This window comes from Vitis vinifera, chromosome 18 (genome assembly GCF_030704535.1).
Source record: "Vitis vinifera cultivar Pinot Noir 40024 chromosome 18, ASM3070453v1".
Classification (NCBI taxonomy): Eukaryota; Viridiplantae; Streptophyta; class Magnoliopsida; order Vitales; family Vitaceae; genus Vitis; species Vitis vinifera.
The window spans coordinates 26,903,504-26,922,501 of record NC_081822.1 but is presented as its reverse complement, the minus strand read 5'-3'; the positions used below and the strand labels follow the sequence as shown (position 1 = coordinate 26,922,501).

At 32.4% G+C, this 18,998-nt stretch overlaps 1 protein-coding gene across 1 annotated transcript in view; it reads left to right on the top strand.

Moving 5' to 3' along the window:
* The first annotated feature begins 6,573 nt into the window (after positions 1 to 6,573).
* The window catches only part of LOC100242375 (uncharacterized), a 32,234-nt gene continuing 19,809 nt past the window's right edge, over positions 6,574 to 18,998 (top strand). Inside the window, exons 1-6 of the mRNA XM_059734556.1 lie at positions 6,574 to 6,612; positions 10,281 to 10,432; positions 10,693 to 10,937; positions 11,030 to 11,158; positions 11,457 to 12,407; positions 12,546 to 12,671. Of these exons, the coding sequence (XP_059590539.1) occupies positions 6,574 to 6,612; positions 10,281 to 10,432; positions 10,693 to 10,937; positions 11,030 to 11,158; positions 11,457 to 12,407; positions 12,546 to 12,671 (1,642 nt within the window). The remainder of the gene's footprint in view (positions 6,613 to 10,280; positions 10,433 to 10,692; positions 10,938 to 11,029; positions 11,159 to 11,456; positions 12,408 to 12,545; positions 12,672 to 18,998) is intronic.

Here is an 18,998-nt window from a genome sequence, read left to right as displayed (position 1 = left end):
GATGTTGGTTTAATTTGAATATTGATATTTAAAAAAAAAACTAATTTAATAGAATGAGCTTAATTCCCATAAATATTAGAAAGTTTTTATAAATATTCTTATTGCATTTAGTTTTATTGTGAGTCTAATCATCATTAAATTAATTTAAATATTAATTTATTTCATTTTAGTTAAATAATTTCAAATTTATATTCATTAACTATAAAACCTTCTCAAATAAAAGGGTTAAACCCAATAAATGTGGCCCAAGGCTCGAACAAGTGCTCAAAATAGGCCATTTTTTTGTGGTCTACAAATAAATTAACAAATTATTTTTAAATGAAATATAAGATAATTTCTAATTTAATAAAAATGAAAAATAGTTTATGAAAATAGATTGTATTGATACAAACTATAAAAAAAATTAATATCAAACAATAAAAAAATAATTTATTAGGATTTTATTTTATTTATATCCAAATTTTTAAAAAAAAACCTTAATGTAGCAACTTTATGTCATTAATATTAATGTCAATTTACCATAATTAATTTATAGAATAAAATTCTAATATCAAAATTTGTATAAGTTAACTTAAAAACAAAAATTTTAAAAGTCAATACAACTATGACACTTCTCAGGAACGTCATTACATACCCATCAAATAATGATGCTTATAATAAGTGTCAAGGTAAATAATAAAACTATGACGCTTCTTATAAGCGTCATTATATACACAGTTATAAGGAAAAAGATGACATCAAATAATGACACTTATAATAAGTATCAAGATAAATAATACAACTATGACACTTCTTATAAGCGTCATTGTATACCCTCAATAATGACGCTTTTAGAAAGCGTCATAAAATAAAGCGTCATTAATTTCAATTTTTGTAGTAGTGTGAAGAAGTGTGGGGTTCATCTACTATATCAACAAGATGAGAAAGAAGACAATCAACCAGAATTTTAGTGCAGCACTACCGATGAGAATTCAAGTTTCTTCACTATTAAAGATTACGGTGAGCTTACACATCTTCTTTTTACAATACTGATGTCATGTAGCAAGCCACTTCTACATTGAGAGGATGCATCAGCACAAGATGCTCAAACTTGAAAGGTAGAGAGGATGAAACTATCATATTGTTATTGTCTTACTGGTTTCTCTTTTGTAGGGTTTTCTTCTGCATTTGATGCTTTTGGGGGTTAGAACTCGTAAGAATCTAGCTGAGAATTTAGTCACATATTGCGTAGCAGTTGATTCCCAAATCGAACCATTGTATTTTAGCCTATATTTTCTTTTTATGCTTCTTGTTCTTCATATTTTTTATAGGTTAAGTTTTTCCTTTTAATAGTAGTCATGGACTGCTCGAGCAATATTCTGTTCAAGGTTGTTAGCTAGCTCGGTAAAGCTAAGGAGAGCGTCCTGATAATTCTCTTCTATCTATGTTTAGCCTTCGCTTAATTTTGGCCATGGATGTGACTAACGTTTTAAGATTTGGTTAACTAAATGATCTGCAGGTTGGCAATTCTGTGAAAATGTCTTTTGAGTAGTTATAATATTTATCATTTTTAGTTCATATAAGTGCTCCATCCAATCCAATCCAAGTTGTTAAAGACCCTTTCAACAACTCATGGGAAAGATTAAGATCAAAGCCTCTCCAAGGAACCCTTAGGGTGAGCCAATGCTCTTATTTTTCTTTAGAAATGCTTTGAGAGGTTTTCATGATCTTTAAATTGGAGAAGCCCTCCATGGATGAAAGGCTAGTTGGTTGATTTGTAAGGATATTTACTCTGCAGTTTGTCTAAGCCTAGCTGTGTTGGCTGAAAGTGCAAATTCTGTAATTTGAGTTTTCCTCATTGAAAGTTAGTTGATCCATTTTAGGTAACATTTTAAACCTCTTAGGCTCAAAAATTAATTATTTTAAATTAACCCTTTTGATTTAGGAAAGCCTAAAAATATTCAATACAAGAATGCAAGATTTATTACATGGAAAACCACTCACACAACATGCAGATGTAAAATTCATGGGGTCAAAGACATCCAATTACAAATCCACTATTCGAAAGTATAGTACACAGTTTTATCTAGTGGAAGCTATCCCTAAGTCTTACTTCCCATCACCTCTACCATACTTCACATTTGTAGTACAACACCACTTATGCTCCTAGTGAATCTTACTTTAGGGTTTGTAGAGATGCGAATCTCTTTCTCCACCTAGTAAAAGTGAAGACAATCATCTTTTAGAGTTTTGGGAACAAGAAGGCAAATTAGGTTTTTTGAAATATTTGCATCAAAAAGAGAAAATCCTCTTTGTGCAAGGTATTTATAGGGCCAAGATCTTGGTGGATCGAATTTAGAATTTTCCCAAAATAAAGCTTTTAAAAGTTGAAAAATCAAAGCTTCAGAATTCTAGAGAATTTTATCACACTTGAGTGCTCTAGGGAGTGCTTAAGTGCTCTCTGTAGCACTAGAGCACTCAAGGAGTTCTTTAAAATTGTTTTAAAAAACATTTGACTTAGTTTAAGTTAATTATGCCCAGCTCGTTATAGTTGAAATATTAAAAAATGTTTATTTATTTATTTATTATAGAAAATATGAAAGAAAAATATAATTAAAATTAGTTAAAAAGCAAAAATAAATGCATGCATCTTTGATGATGCAAGTACAAAAACAATTTATTTCATGCATGAACCATAAATTTAGAGATAGCTTCCCCAACTTTTTAGGTGAGATTATAACTATAGAGGTCCTTGTTCATTTTACAACTCATAATTAAATCCACTAGATAAAGAAGAATAACATGAATAAAATGAAGATAGTGAAATTAATGATCATCTTATATAATATTTGTTGAGATGTTTATTTGGTATTACTCATAAAAAATGTAGATTAAAGGCATTATTATACAAATATTATTTGATCTAGTTAAAATAAAAATGAACTTTCAAAAATACAAAAAGAAAATGAAGATATTAAGAATATTTTTTAAATGGTTAATGATTTGTTCAATTAGAGGTTGGATTTTATATTAAAATAAAAAAGAGTAAAATTTTTGTTTTGATCATTATACTTGTTCATAGTAATTCAATCATCTACTTTATTGAATACTTAAATATTGTTAGAGTTGGGTGGGTGCTCAAGTCGGGGTGACCTAACCCAATCCAACCAAATAAGAGATCAAGGGTGGAGCAGTTTTGAGAGTTGAAAACTATTAGAAATTGCCCAAAAATCACCCCAATAAACTTTTCTCTAGAAGAGAAAGATAGAGAGAACTCAGGAAGAAAAGTTCTCTAAAAAAGAAGGTGAAAGACTGTGTTGTGGAACAAAGTGATTCTTGATTTTAGTGTGGTTCCATTCATGACTTAGGGTAAAGAATTAAACAGTGAAACAATTAGTTTTTTTTGGATATTGGGTATTCCAAAAAGGTAATCCCAAGTTTTCCTACAAATATTACTTTTGAAATTTAGAAACACTTCTCAATTGAGCAAATGTTCAACTATTTAATATTAACTTATTTTCTTTCAACCCTACTAAAAGTGATTTTTCTAATATTAGTTCATATGCATTTAGTTGAAGCATGATTTTTCTTTGTATATCAATATAAAACTGACTAAAATATAAGTCATTAAGGTCATATTTGGTACATGGGAATGAGGAATGAGAATGGATAGATCTTTTTGGTAATCATTTTTTAAAACAATTTCCTATTCTTTAGAACAAAAAACAAGAAACCATGTTTGACAATCAAAAAATAGAAAATAGTTTTTTGCTTTTAAAAATTATTAATAGGATGTTTTTAGATAACATCTTTTAATTATTTTAAGTTATTTTTTTGAGGGCTATTTTAAAAAATAATAATATAAATATGAGGAATGATAAAAAATAAAACACTATAAATAAAAATTATATTTAAAACATATGTAAAACCATAGAAGTGGGTTAAAAACATTTCAAGTTCCCAAATAGACATTTTTTTTCACAAGATATTGAACAATTAAAATTTTTTTTTCTCAAAAATTGTTTTCAAAAGCAATTACCAAACATGCCCTTTATTTCAATTCCTATTTTTCCTTGATTAGTAATAAATCTATCCATTTCAATTCTTATGTTTGAAAGCTTCGAGGAATGTAAAGTCAAAATGAATGTTTGTTTCCATTTCAATGTTAGGTAATAATGAGAATGAGAATGGATAATAAAATTGATGATAATAACTATACATATAGCTTAAAATATTTTTTAATTTTCATTAAAAAAAACCTCTCAAACTATACATGGTTTGAAATAATTTTTTTTTTTTTAAAAAAAAATCTTTAAGAGTTTTTTTTTACTAAATAGTAAAAGTTGGTTTGATCATATAGCCACTTAATACAAGTTCTACTATTTGAGCACAATGTTATTATTAATGAGTCAGGGTAAAATGTTTGTTTATAATTTTTTTTAAATATAATTTAAGTATGAAAAGTATATTATTTAGTTTTATCTTTAAATTGAAAATGTGTAATTTTTTGAAGAAAGTGAATTTAACTATTGAATTAAATGAACTCCTAATTATCATTTTTTTTTTTAAATATGTGATATCTCCTAGGATTTATGTAACGACCGGCTCCCAACTGTGTAGATATTGTCCGCTTTGGACCCAAGGGGGCCCTCACGGCTTTAAAACGCGTCTACTTGGTGAAGAGGAGCCTCTACATATATAGCACCAAGAACATTCTCCCCTATCCGATGTGAGACATCACAAACACCCCCCATGTAGACACAATGTTCTCATTGTGTCCCATGGGATTGCGGGGTCAAATAGACAAACACCCCTTATAGGGCCAAACAAACCCCCACATCGGGGTCGGGGATCGGCTTTGATACCATTTGTAACGACATGCTCCCAACTGTGTAGATATTGTCCGCTTTGGACCCAAGGGGGCCCTCACGGCTTTAAAAGGCGTTTGTGATGTCCCACATCGGATAGAGGAGAATGTTGCTGCAATGGTTTTTGCACTTAAGATCTGGAGACATTTTCTTTTTGGTGAAGCTTGTGAGATATTCACAGATCATAAGAGCTTGAAGTATTTATTTTCCCAAAAGGAGTTGAACATGAGATAGAGGAGGTGGATTGAACTACTTAAAGACTATGACTGCATTATTCAATATCACCCAGGGAAAGCGAATGTTGTGGCTGACGCTTTAAGCAGGAAATCTGTTGGTTCCTTAGCAACTATTAGAGGTTGTCAGAGGCAATTATTGAGAGATTTGAGGAGTTTACAAGTTCATATCAGAGTTTTGGACTCGGGAGCTCTTGTGGCAAAATTTAGAGTGCAGTCAGACTTAGTTGTGAGAATTAAGGCCCTACAAAAGAATGATTTGAATTTAGTGCAACTTATGGAAGATGTTAAAAAAAGGCAGTAAGCCTGATTTTGTTTTATCAGATGATGGGATTTTGAGGTTTAGGACTAGACTTTGTGTCCCAAATGATGGAGACTTAAGGAGAGAGCTTTTGGAGGAAGCTCATTGTTCTAGGTTTGCGATCCGCCCAAGAGGGACAAAGATGTACAAAGATTTGAGACATAATTATTGGTGGTCAGGAATGAAGCGAGATATTGCGCAATTTGTGGCTCAGTGTTTGGTGTGTCAACAAGTGAAAGCTGAGCATCAACGACCAGCAGGGTTTTTGCAACCACTTTCTATTCCCGAGTGGAAATGGGAACATATTACTACGGATTTTGTGACTAGGTTACCAAGGACTTTAGAAGGTAATAATGCAATTTGGGTGATTGTTGATCAATTGACAAAGTCTGCTCATTTTCTGCCTATGAAAGTTAATTTTTCTATGAACCGTTTGACTTCTCTTTATATTAAGGAGATTGTGAGAATGCATGGTGTACTTGTTTCTATAGTATCTGATAGAGATCCTCGTTTCACTTCCAGATTTTGGCATAGTTTACAGAAAGCATTAGGTACTAAGTTAAGTTTTAGTACTGCTTTTCATTTGCAGACTGATGGTCAATCAGAGAGGGTAATTCAGGACTTGGAAGATTTGTCGAGAGCTTATGCTTTGGACCTAAAAGGTAATTGAGATGATTATTTGCCCCTAGTGGAGTTTGCCTATAATAATAGCTTTCAAGCTAGCATTGGGATGACACCTTTTAAGGCGTTGTATGGTAGGAGATGTCGATCTCCTGTTTGTTGGGATGATATTGGAGAGAAGAAACTTTTGGGGCCTGAACTTGTGCAGTTGATTGTTGAAAAGGTCTCTTTAATTAAGGAAAGATTGAAAGCAGCACAAAGTAGACAGAATGGTATCAGAGCCGATCCCCGACCCCTGTGTGGGGGTTTGTTTGGCTCCGTAAGGGGTGTTTGTCTGTTTAGCCCTGCAATCCCATGGGGCACAATGAGGACGTTGTGTCTGCATGGGGGGGGGGGGTGTTTGTGATGTCCCACATCGGATAGGGGAGAATGTTCTTGACGCTATATATGTAGAGACTCCTCTTAACCAAGTAGACGCGTTTTAAAACCGTGAGGGCCCCCTTGGGCCCAAAGCGGACAATATCTATATGGTTGGGTGTGGGTCGTTACAAATGGTATCAGTGCCGAGGTCATGGGTTTGAACCCCAAGGGTGTCGCTGGGGGGGAGATCGTTGGCAGATCAGAGGATTGGCTGCGTCCATCAACTCCCCTTGTGTTCGCCCGTGGGCGCTTGGGTGAATGCACTATAAGGCTAGGGTATGCGCCTTTCCTACAAGCAATTGTTTTTAGGAGAGTTGGTAGCGCCTGAGGTCCTACAAGTGGTATCAGAGCCGATTCCCAACCTCAGTGTGGGAGTTTGTTTGGCCCCGTAAGCGGTGTTTGTCTACTTGGCCCCGCAATCCCATGGGGCACAACGAGGATGTTGTGTCTGCATGGGGGGGTGTTTGTGATGTCCACATCGGATAGGGGAGAATGTTCCTGGCGCTATATATGTAGAGACTCCTCTTAACCAAGTAGACGCGTTTTAAAACCGTGAGGGCCACCTTGGGCCCAAAGAGGACAATATCTATATGGTTGGGTACGGGTCGTTACAATTTAACCATGATTTGAAATGTTGTCGCTTATTGGAGGAGGTCGACACGATATTCTATGCCAAAAGTTGCTTGGGCGATCTTTCGGCGATTTTTCTAGAATATCATTGAAATATCGGCATCTATCGATTTTTGGTAAGTCAAACACCAATCAACGCACCAAGCCCTTCAACTAACTCTGGTCAACGTGCGTCAGGCCCCTTCAAATTTCATGTCGTTGGTGTTGGAGGGATTTGAGAACCCATGCCAAAAGGCTTGGGTTCAAGCCTAGTTATCATTGGGCCAAGTTTTCATTTGTTAATATATGTTGATGATAAATATGTTAAAGTTCATTATTAAAAGAATAAATAAATAAATTTTAATTATTTTATTTTAAATTTTATTTAATTGATTAATACATATATAAAAGCCATCATTATAATTTTCTTAACAAGTATTTTTAATATCATTTATATGATAATTAAATATAAAAAATATAAATACTAAAAAAATCATATATATATATATATATATCATAATTTATTTTACATTATTGAATGCATCTGAATTAAATAAATTATAGTTTTAATATTAAATATATCATCATTTATATCATTAATCCTATTTTAAAAAATTACTATCACTTTACTTTTAAATTTTTTATATTTATCCTTTTAATTTTATTTAATTTTGAATTTTTTATTTTAAAATATTAAAAATATAAATTTATTCAAAAAATACTAAAATAAAAAAATAATAATGAGTTCTAATATTTTATAAATTTTAATTAATTTGATTAGATAAATAATAAATTATTAAGACCGATATATCCTTACTAATATTTTTCTCTTTGACCATATCTATGTCAATTATACTTAGAAAATAACTTTAATATGTGTATTTTTATTTATTTTTATCATTTTTTTTGGAATTTTTCCAAATATTGTCATGAATTTTGAATAATTTTTCGCCTCACCAATATTTTTGTCAAAATATCCATCGATATTTCTTCAATATTTTTTATATATCTATAAAATTCAAGTACCAATATGTCTATGTTGATTGATATTTCAAATCTTGGATTTAACTTCGTACTATACTTGATCCTTCTTATTGAACTATTTTTCCTAACCGAGTTTTAAGTTCACCCTTCTATATTATTTCACTTGTTAGGTACAAGTGATATTAATGAAAAAAAATCAAGATAAGAAGGGTGTTTCTTTTGAAATTTTCTTTATAATTAATTATTTAGGAGTTTTAAATTAATATTGAATTTAGTATTGATTTCTAAAACTCTTTAAAGTGTTTGGGATGATCTTTGAATTCATTATTTAGATATTTTTAATTAGTTTTGGGTTAGAAATTTATAATTTGTTTATTTATTTATACTCTAATCATTGTTATGAATCAATTTGAGGGAGTTGTTAACTAATTACTTGTTGGATTTGTTAGTTAAGGTCATTCATGTGTTGGACTCTTGGGTTTGACAAATGAAATGACCAAGGTGTCTTTGATCTTTGAGTGTCATGATTAATATATCTAAAAAACTATTTTCTAAAATATCTTTTAAAAATGGCTCATTGTTTTGAAATTAAAATGGTAATTTTCAGATTTAAAAAATAGAAACACAATTTTGAAAATAAGGCGAAAATAATCTTCATTTTCAAGAGAAGTTTCTTGTTAAGGTAAAAATATACATTCAAAATATTGCATAATTATGCATTATACCGAGAAAAAATTTATATTAAAGCTCCATAAATAGTAGGGAGTTTATTCCAAAAGTTTAAAAAGAAATGTGAGAAAAAATAGAAGAAAAAAGGTGAAAAAAAAAGGTTTAAATTAACTTGATCAAATTTTTACACGTCTTAAAATTTATTCATCATTTTTCTGTTTATAAATAATTTAAATTTATATAAATATTTTCATAATTTATTTATATAATGATTTTTCTTCGTATATGGTACAATAAACCAAACAAGGAAGTTTGCATTATTTCTTATTTTACTTTTCCTTTTTCTTTTCTTTTTTTAGATAACAGTTTTTGTAAGCCAGCTAAAACCATTTTAATCAAGATATATATATCATACAAACAAATAAATTATAGATTGCATTTGTTTTGAAAAGTATTTTTTTTAAGTCTATAATTATTTATTATTATTATTATTATTATTAAATTGCTTTTTGTTGAGAAAAAAAAGATACTATGACTCCCAATAGATGTTTTAAGTGATTCACAACAGACAAAGGGTTATTCGTATTCTATTTTCAACTTTTTACAAAATATATTTTTGTGTTTTTTATGGAAAATTCTGAAATACCAAATCAGCTTATCGTCATCATGTCTTTTATAATCTCAATTCTCAAGTTTGAAAAAAATTTGAAAACAACTTTGTCCCATTTAGAAGAAAACAATGATCATGACTAATTGTATTAAGTGACAAGATGAAAACAACTTGGCCCCAACCATCACAATCATTGGTTCAGCACCATTAATTGTCTTAAGCAACACGTAAACAAGTGAGACTAATAATATGGGTTTGCTAAATAATGTTTACAAAAATAATTCTTAAAAGTAGTTGTCTATGAAAAACAGTTGCATGACCAATCCTGATAAGGGTTGTGAAAGAATAAAGAGTCGTGAAAGAATATTTTAAATTTATTCTAAAATAATGTGTAACTTGTAAGAAATTTTCACAATTGTTAGCTTTCTTCAGGCATTTGGTAAGTGATCAACTATCATTATTGACAAAGTTGTAATACAGTTAAATCACTTCCTCTTATATTGACACGTGGAGAGGAAGTATTGTATCCCGAGAGAATTATCATGACTATATAATGAAACATATATGAAAGAAATACAACAATAGTAAGAAAATTGAAGGAAGGAGTTGTGTTTAGGACAAGAGAAAGAGGCTTTTATTCCGAAGAAGATGTGGCTGATCATGAAGGTTTTCCACTTGCAAATTTTAGTGTTTCTACTTTTTGGTGGTGGCATTCATTGCCAAGCTTCAACCGATCGGCATACTTTTGTGGTAAATACTATATATAATTCTGGCCTTAACGCTACCTTCTGATCATAATATTTAGGGAGCAATATGGCTTTCATTTTCCATCGCATGACCCCTTACCCTAGTGTCGTTGAGTTGTTCATGCATGCTATCAATTTCTAATTAGTTATACACTTGCGTGAATGGATCGATGCAACTATTTATGCATGTAATATTTCTTTTGGGATGAGATTGCATGGTTAACTTTTAATTGGTTGCAGGTGAGGGAAACTTCATATACAAGGCTTTGTAGCACCAAGAACATCTTGACAGTAAATGGAAAATTTCCGGGACCAACTATATATGCTATAAAAGGAGAGACGATCATTGTTGATGTTTATAACAGGGGAAAAGAAAACCTCACCATTCACTGGTAGGTCCTGTGCATGTCTCAGAGAAAGAGCGGCGACAACATGCTTGCATGGCGTACATTTTTTTTATTTCTAAGAGGGGGTTGTAATATATTGCTTTGCCATTAAAGTCAAATTTAAAACAATACTTTAGGGCTATTTGCTTTAGTTCCATTGAAATACAGTTGATGCCTCTTGTTACTATAATAATACGTTGTTGCATGCCATCTTTTGTTAGTCTGAAAATTAGTATTAGTTTTAACGTTTAGTTATGGTTTTGCAGGCATGGGGTGACCATGCCTAGATATCCATGGACAGATGGTACCGAGTATATCACACAATGCCCAATTAAGCCAGGGTCAAAGTTTAGCCAGAAGATCATCCTTTCCTTTGAGGAAGGCACTTTATGGTGGCATGCTCATAGTGATTGGACTCGAGCCACCGTTCATGGAGCTATAATCATCTATCCTAAGAATGGAACCAAGTATCCTTTTCACAAACCTAACGCAGAAGTTCCTATCATATTAGGTATAAGTGTTGTTACCTTTAAAGGTTAATTTACATATTATGAATTAACTAGCAAAACAAAATCTTAAATTATTGGAGTTGTTGAAATGCAGGACAATGGTGGAAGAGTGATGTGAATGCGGTTCGAGATGAAGGGCTTGCAACTGGAGCTGACCCCAATCCCTCTGATTCTTTATTGATAAATGGACAGCCCGGTGATCTATATCCATGCTCAAAATCAGGTACAAAGTTTAACTTCCCATTTTAAAATTGTACACGATTTCATTTTCTTGTATGTTAACCGTATTACTTTTTCTTATTAACATCAACATATTTAAAGCTTAATGCTAATAAAGAGAAATATAGTAAAGCCATGATTTAACACATAAGAAAAGGCTAGTCCCAATATAATTTTGAACTATGGAGCCAAATTTACACCCCTGATCAATCAATCACTTAATAATTGGTGGATCCTCATGGAAAATTTTTCTTTTCCTTTTGGCTAGTCATAAGTATACAACTTTCCCTTTCTAATTGCAGGCACATTCAAGCTAACGGTGGATCATGGAAAGACCTATCTACTTCGCATAATCAATGTTGCCTTGCACGAGGCTCTCTTCTTCTCCATTGCCAAGCATAAAATGACAGTGGTTGGAACAGATGGTAGCTACACGAAACCATTGACACAAGATTATATCACAATATTTCCTGGCCAAACCTTTGATGTCTTATTAGAAGCCAACCAACGCCCGGATCACTATTACATGGCGGCTATAACTTATTCCATTGCCCCGAAATATCGTAATTTTTATGATAACACAACCACCACAGCTATTGTACAGTACAAGGGATACTACACTCCATCTTCACTTCCTTCCTTGCCTCATTTTCCTGCATACAATGACACAAATGCATCGGTTCAGGTCATGGCCAACCTTCGAAGCTTAGCAGATGCAGAACATCCGTGTAATGTCCCATTGAGCGTGAGCACTAAACTGATTTACGTTGTTTCTGTAAACTCGTACCCATGCATCAATAATTCATGTGCAGGGCCCAATGGGACGCGGTTCGCCGCAAGTATAAACAACATAAGCTTCCATTCCCCTTTAACTGACATACTAGAAGCTTACTATTATAATATCAGTGGTGTGTATGAAGATAAATTTCCTAGCGTTCCACCATTGGTGTTCGATTTTACAGCTGATTATCTTCCATTAGTCTATGAGTTGCCGAGCAGCGCAACAGAAGTAAGGGTGTTAGAGTATAACTCCACAGTGGAGATTGTTTTTCAAGGGTCAAACGTGGTTGCAGGGACATACCACCCCATGCATCTCCATGGACATAGTTTCTATGTTGTTGGATGGGGATTTGGGAATTTCGATGAAAATAGTGACCCTTTGCGCTATAATTTGGTGGATCCTCCCTTTCAGAATACCGTCTCTGTTCCTAAGAATGGTTGGGCTGCAATCAGATTCAAGGCATCCAACCCTGGTATGTTGCATACACTCATGTCCTTTATTAAAAAAAAGAAAAAACCCTTGAAACTGTCAACCTGCATACCAAGGAAATAATTTTTCTTAATATTACAATTAAGTTAGGTGTAATGTTGGTATATTTTCTGTATTGCAGGAGTGTGGTTCATACACTGCCATATAGAACGCCATCAGACTTGGGGCATGAACACTGCACTCATAGTGAAAAATGGTAAACACCCAGAAGCTCAAATGCTGCCTCCTCCATCCAACATGCCACCATGTTGAAGCTGCAAAGAAATAACATGCCAATGATTTCACTGAAAATTCATATTATTTAGCTTCCATGATTTATTTTCTGTTCAAAATAATTGTTGACTAAGTTAGTATTCCTCTTCAATTAAGATAAGAAGAATAATGTAAGTTGTAGAATATTGTGTCTGGGATTATTAAATAGACTAGTACAATGCCTAATAAGCCCCCGAAGGCCATGTCCACAATACATATAACTTGATTTGACAACTTTTGCCCATTCCAATTTCATTCAACATGATCAAACATCAAAAAGTTTGAAATGGGATAGTTTAAAATTATCTTGATTGGACATTTTTTTGACTTATCCATATTTTATTCGTGGAAGGTAAAGTATCATATTAATAATTAAAAAAATTATAAATGGTAGTATTTAGAGTAATTGAATTATTCTAATATTTTAAAATTAAATTAGGATCTAAATGGATACTTGTGATCAAACGATTTGTTTAATTTTTTACTTTTACATTTGAAAATATTTTACAAATAAGATAATTTTTATGAAGTCTTATATAGTTAAAATAAAATCACTTTTTATTTATTTATTTATTTTAAATTAAAATAAACACTTTTTCCTAAAGTTAAAATAATTGGTATATAATTTATTTTTTTACCTTCTATTTTAGTAACAATATCACAAGATCTAAAGATAAAAAACAAAACAATTGCCCATTTCCATTGCATGATTTGATTACCTTTTAACTCCCTTCGTTTTTTTATTTTTATTTTATTTTACATTAAAGTAAACCCTTTCCTGCTTCCATAAATTAAAATAACTAGTAAGAACAAATCACTGGTCTTTGTAAATTAAATTGGACTTGATCATTTGAATTTATGGTTTAGAGAAAAGACACTTAACAATTAACTAAGCTGCCGCAATTGACCGAACACTCCAAGTCCAAGTCAATAACTTAAGTTGTACAGTCATGAGTGGTGTGCTAAAAAAGATTAAATAATTAAACTTTTTCTTCCAGCTGAATTAAGAAATAAATTAATAAATTTTTCATTGACTATTGTCTCATTTTCTTCTATCGTCAATAGTTAGAGTAGACTAAGCAGTGCATGACAATGTCAGAAGCGGAGAAAACTGGAAAGAGGCCAAAATTTCACGCTACCTCTACCTAATAGATAGAGTTAAAAGGAATAAATTTGGGCATAGCCTAATTATACTTTATAAACACTCATAAGTAATTGTAAAGAATTAAATCCCAAAAAATAAATAACAATGCATGAAATTTCATGAATTAAAAATAAATTAATTGTGATTAAAATGTTTTTTTATTTGTAATGTTTTTTTATCCATAAAAAAAATATTTTGACATTATAAATGATTTTAAAAAGAATCATTTAGTATTTAAATGTAAATTTTAAAAAAATTCATAAATTATTTTTAAGTGATTTTTTGGATTTTTAAAAGTGATTTTCAAATATATTAAATTTTTTTTGGATTGACTTTTAAGAGTTAAAAAAAAAAAAGTTGAATAAAAGTTTTTATACCTATTTAATTATTATTACTATTGTTATTGTTTTTTTAAAACTTATAACTTTCAAAAAAGGTTTCATATAGAAGTCATAAAAATGTTATTTCTTATCAGAATTTTATAATTCTATTTTTGTTTATATCAAACTTTCTTTCATGTTTAATAAAACTTTTACAACATCAACATTATCCCTTAAAAATTATTACTTTAATTTTGATTTTAATTTTCGGTTAAAGCAAAAATTATGAAGCTATTTCGAATTTGACTTTACCATCTACTTAATTAATTTTTATAAGAAAGTTTTTTTTAAATATTTAGAAGGGCTTTTATTTATTTATTTTTAAATCACTCCCAAATGAAATTTATAAGAAAGAAAGAAAAAGTTTGCTCCCATATTAGAAAGAAATACAATTTTTAAACGTGGATTGAAGTGATTATAGAACTTTGTTACATATTTAAAATTAGGATCTCCTAATTTCTCTCCTAATTTCTTACAACTCCAATATTCAATATTCATTAATTATCTAAAATCTAACACAAGGAATGATTGTCCACTCATAATAGAGGACATAAAATATAATTTTGTTTTAGGTAACGTCAAATTCAATGCATTAGAATCAAAGAGCAAGTGAGGATCCAAATTTCTCCATATGCATGGTATTTGATAGTGGTCCATATGAAATTTGTTTCAAGTTAAAGTATTTCTATTATCTAAAATTTTAGATGGTGTTTGTTTTTTGATTGAATAGAAAAAGTTAAGATATTTGATTTTTTCTATTTAGTTAAAAATAACCTGTTGATATCAACCAATATTACTAAACTTAATCTATTGATAATAAGTTTACTTTAATTAGTATCAACAATAGGGATATGATTAAAAAAAGAAAAAAACTAATATATATATAAACTCCTCTAGAAAATCCAATTATTAAACCCAAATAATAATATTTTTAATACTTAAACTACATTCATATTTAATATTTGGTTTTAATTTTACCTTTTTACTTTATATAAACTCTTCTAGCAAACCCAATGATTAAACCTAAATAATAATATTTTTATTACTTAAAATACATTCATACTTAATATTTGGTTTTAATTTTACCTTTTTACTTTATTTTATTACTAGGTCCCTATTTTTAGGTTCAATATGTTTTTTTTTTTAAAAAAAAAAAAATATTTTTCTCTTAATTTTTACAGATTTATATCAAATGTTGGAAGATGTCTTTCTATACAATTGGATGCCAATTTTTTTTTTTTTTTTGCATAATTACCATATATTCCCCACCCTATGATTGTCGTATGGTTGACACATTATCTAGTATGGTTGACACATCATCTAATAAGAAAGTTGTGCACCTGCGTTTTTCATGCGCGCCCCTACCCGATCGGCGAGACTCGCTTTTATTTGTGATAAAAATTAGTTTTGGAAAAATTGGAGTCACCACTCATTTTATTTTATTTTAAAAGGGAAAATAAAACAAGAAAGAAAAACTCTGAAGAAGTAACTCCATAATTTTTGGAAAAGCGTGTCTTTGAAAAACCCGAGTCTAGGTCTAGGGATTAGGTTACCAATTGGGAAGGTACCTTTAAGAGGTAGCACCCCTCTAAGCCTTAAAGAGGTCTCTAATGACTAAGTTGATGGAAATGGGGCAATTAATTGATTAATTGGGAGTACCTAGGTAGACTGGGGTGATTTCAAAAAATAGCATACCAAGCAAGATCAAGTCACAATAAAGGAGAGTTAGGGTGCGTACCTAAACTGCTTCCTAAACACCATAAAAAAAATCAAAGGTTAGTTTGGAAATATAGTACACAACATGCATTTTATTCCAAGCAAATCAAACATACGTCTAAGCACCCAAGGATTACATCAAACATGGATATGATCTTCAATAGCATACATGTTCGTAGAATTTTTGAAAGTGAGTGAGAGAGAGAAAGAGCATACCTGGGTAGCAAGCTAAACGCCTCTATGGAAAACAAGGTTAGCTCAATAACAAGTATAAACAATTCTCATACATATCATAGAGAACAATTGAAATCAACCAAATATCGAACAATCCGCTCTTTTGAATCAATATCAGAGAAGATATCAAGAATGTCGGACCCCCCACCAAGGTCTAAATTGCTTTTGCACGAATTGATTCAATCAGTCCCGTCATTTAGAACCATGAAATTTGTTCATGCTTATTAAAAATCAAGAAAATCAAGAAAAAAAAAAAAAGGCACGTTGAAAGGAAATTTGACAGCAAATTTATTAAAAAAGATTTTAGGGACCTAAAATTTCCATGGAAAAATTTAAAGAAAATTAATCATTTGAAAACTAGATTTTTGAATACCAATTGTTGAAAACAAGAGGGAAAACAGGGAGGAATCACATGTGCTGCAGGGTAGCTGTGCAGAACATGCGCACAGAAAACAGAGGAATTACCACCTGATGCAGAATGTTCCTCACATCCACTTCCATATCCTTTGATTTCTGATTGTCTGCTGCTTGAAGCTTCGTCTGGGAGAGGGCATTGGGTTCAAGGAATGCTAAAATATTTCTCAAAGAAGCCATGATAGGACCATATGCAAACAACTGGGTTTTCGGTCCTCAAATTTCACCTTTTAAACAACGTACTCTTTCTCCCATCTGTTGAAGCACTTCCATCCTCAAAACTTAAGCACTCTCCAATGAGCTTATGCACCTTATTTTTCAAACAGAACTTCATGGACAGGGGAAACCTGAAGATCAAAGTAGAATGTTGTGGCTTCCGTCTTCCTGTATCCATGCTGAATACACTCCAGGGTGAGAGTCTCCTCCACTCTATTGCTTTCTGGTACAGTTGCAGCCGAAGTTATGTGGTTCAAAATAAAGAGGACCAACTTAGTTAAGCAGGTTTGTATCTGCTCCTATCAAGAATGCTCGAGGTATCTCACGGGTATAGAATAACCCTTGCAAGATTATGCTGAGAGGTCGAACTTTACACTGCATTCCCATTGCTGAAACTCCGAACCCGGTGTTTTTCCTTGCATTTCTCGAATCAAAAACTGAGGATTCAGTAATCATCCAGCTAAGATAGTAAAATAGGCAATTAAGGAAAATCGAGAACAATCCGTTATTGTCAATGCAAGCCTCCCACATCAACTTCTTTAATTGAGATTCTTGTTAAAGTTTACGAGTTCTCCATTACCCGTAATCCTTTGGAACTAAGTTTAGGACTCTGCATGTTGTGCTGCTCTCACATCTAAAATTCCCCATAAAACTTGCATGAGCGGATCCACTATTTCAGAACCAATTATCCTCATGTACCAAACTGAGCTTTCCTACAGTCATTATTTAAGGCCAAGATACATGGTGAGGAGGAATCATCCAGGTGGAAGAAATCAAGGGTGAGAATCTTGAGGCCTTTGCACCATGAGACAAAGTGATTCAAAGTCTGGACATATTCTCCTTGGTTTCAGTGCATGTTCGGGATGGTTCTTTTGAATCATGAGCGCTCTACGTCTATCTATAGCATCTGTATTTTTTGGCTTTTCCACAGATGCAAGTCATCAGGCAAAGAGGATAATTCATTATCCTCCACGGTGCGGCTGTTCGGCCCATCTCCCAGTTTCGGTTCTGCATCAGATCATGCTTTAGCAATTATTTGTTTCATTTCATCTTTCCTTTCCTCATACATATTTTCCGTTGAGTTTATAGTTCCTGCCATGGGGTCTCCTTCCTCTCTCTATGATACTGCGTTCTGGAGAGTGGCCTCAACTCGAACAAATCGCAAGTGCTTATCGTGCATATGGATCTAAAGTTTCTCTAATTCCTCGTGCCTCTTTGAAAATTCTTGATCTTTCATTGCTATTTTCTGCACCAGCCTGTCTGCTTCTAACTGCAGAGATTGATTTGATGTCTCCAACTGAACTCGCTGTTCTTCAGCACTCGAGTTTTTCTGCCCCCATAAGAATCTCAAAGTTGAGTCGCTTGGCATCCTCTTGGGCACGTTGATCATACCACAAGTTGCTTGATATATATGTGAGGCCTACCTTGTGATTGAGGATGCCATTGACCATGCAGTACAGATTCTGTTTGTTCTCCAATAGATAGGTGACTAAAATCATTTTGAGACTCCGCAACCGACTACCGTGGATGTAACAATCGTTGAATTTATTGTGAATTTTGAGACGCTGATAAACACAACCTGCGTTCCAGATGGTAGGAAGTGCAATTGAGCGCCTCTAGAGCGGTCTTCAGAAGAGTTCTGCTGGAATTGATTCTGCAACTCAGAAAGTTGAAACTGGCCAGAAACTCGTGAATTCAGAATTTCGTTATGGCGTTCCCCTCCAAACGCAGCCTTTACTTGACTACTTAGGTCAGATGTCAGCTGAAGCTGACGAAAAGCATCATTCTTTATCAAGATCTGGTGCTGCTGACTTGGTGGCTTCTGTTGACGTCGACGTAAATGATGAGAACTTGTTGATTGGATTGAACCCTTTTGCCAAGCCTGCTGGGAAATCAGAACCTAAATGAGACGCCTTGTTCAATGGTTTGAGAGGTTGGCTGTGGAACAGAGACTTTGAGAAGTTAGATGGTGCAGCAGATTGACGCGGCTTGGAATCAAAAGGTAACGAATATTTATTAGCAACAGTGCCATTTGCTTTCATGGAGGGAAAGTTGTTTGTCTTCGCTGAAGCAGTAGGACGTGAACCAGACTTCACATTCCCAAAATTAACATTAGTTCCATTTTTAGCATCTCCAACATAAGTCAAATCCCATGTATAACACGGTACAGCTTCTGTCCCATAAGGAACAGGCTGCTGAAGATATCCTGATGAAAAGT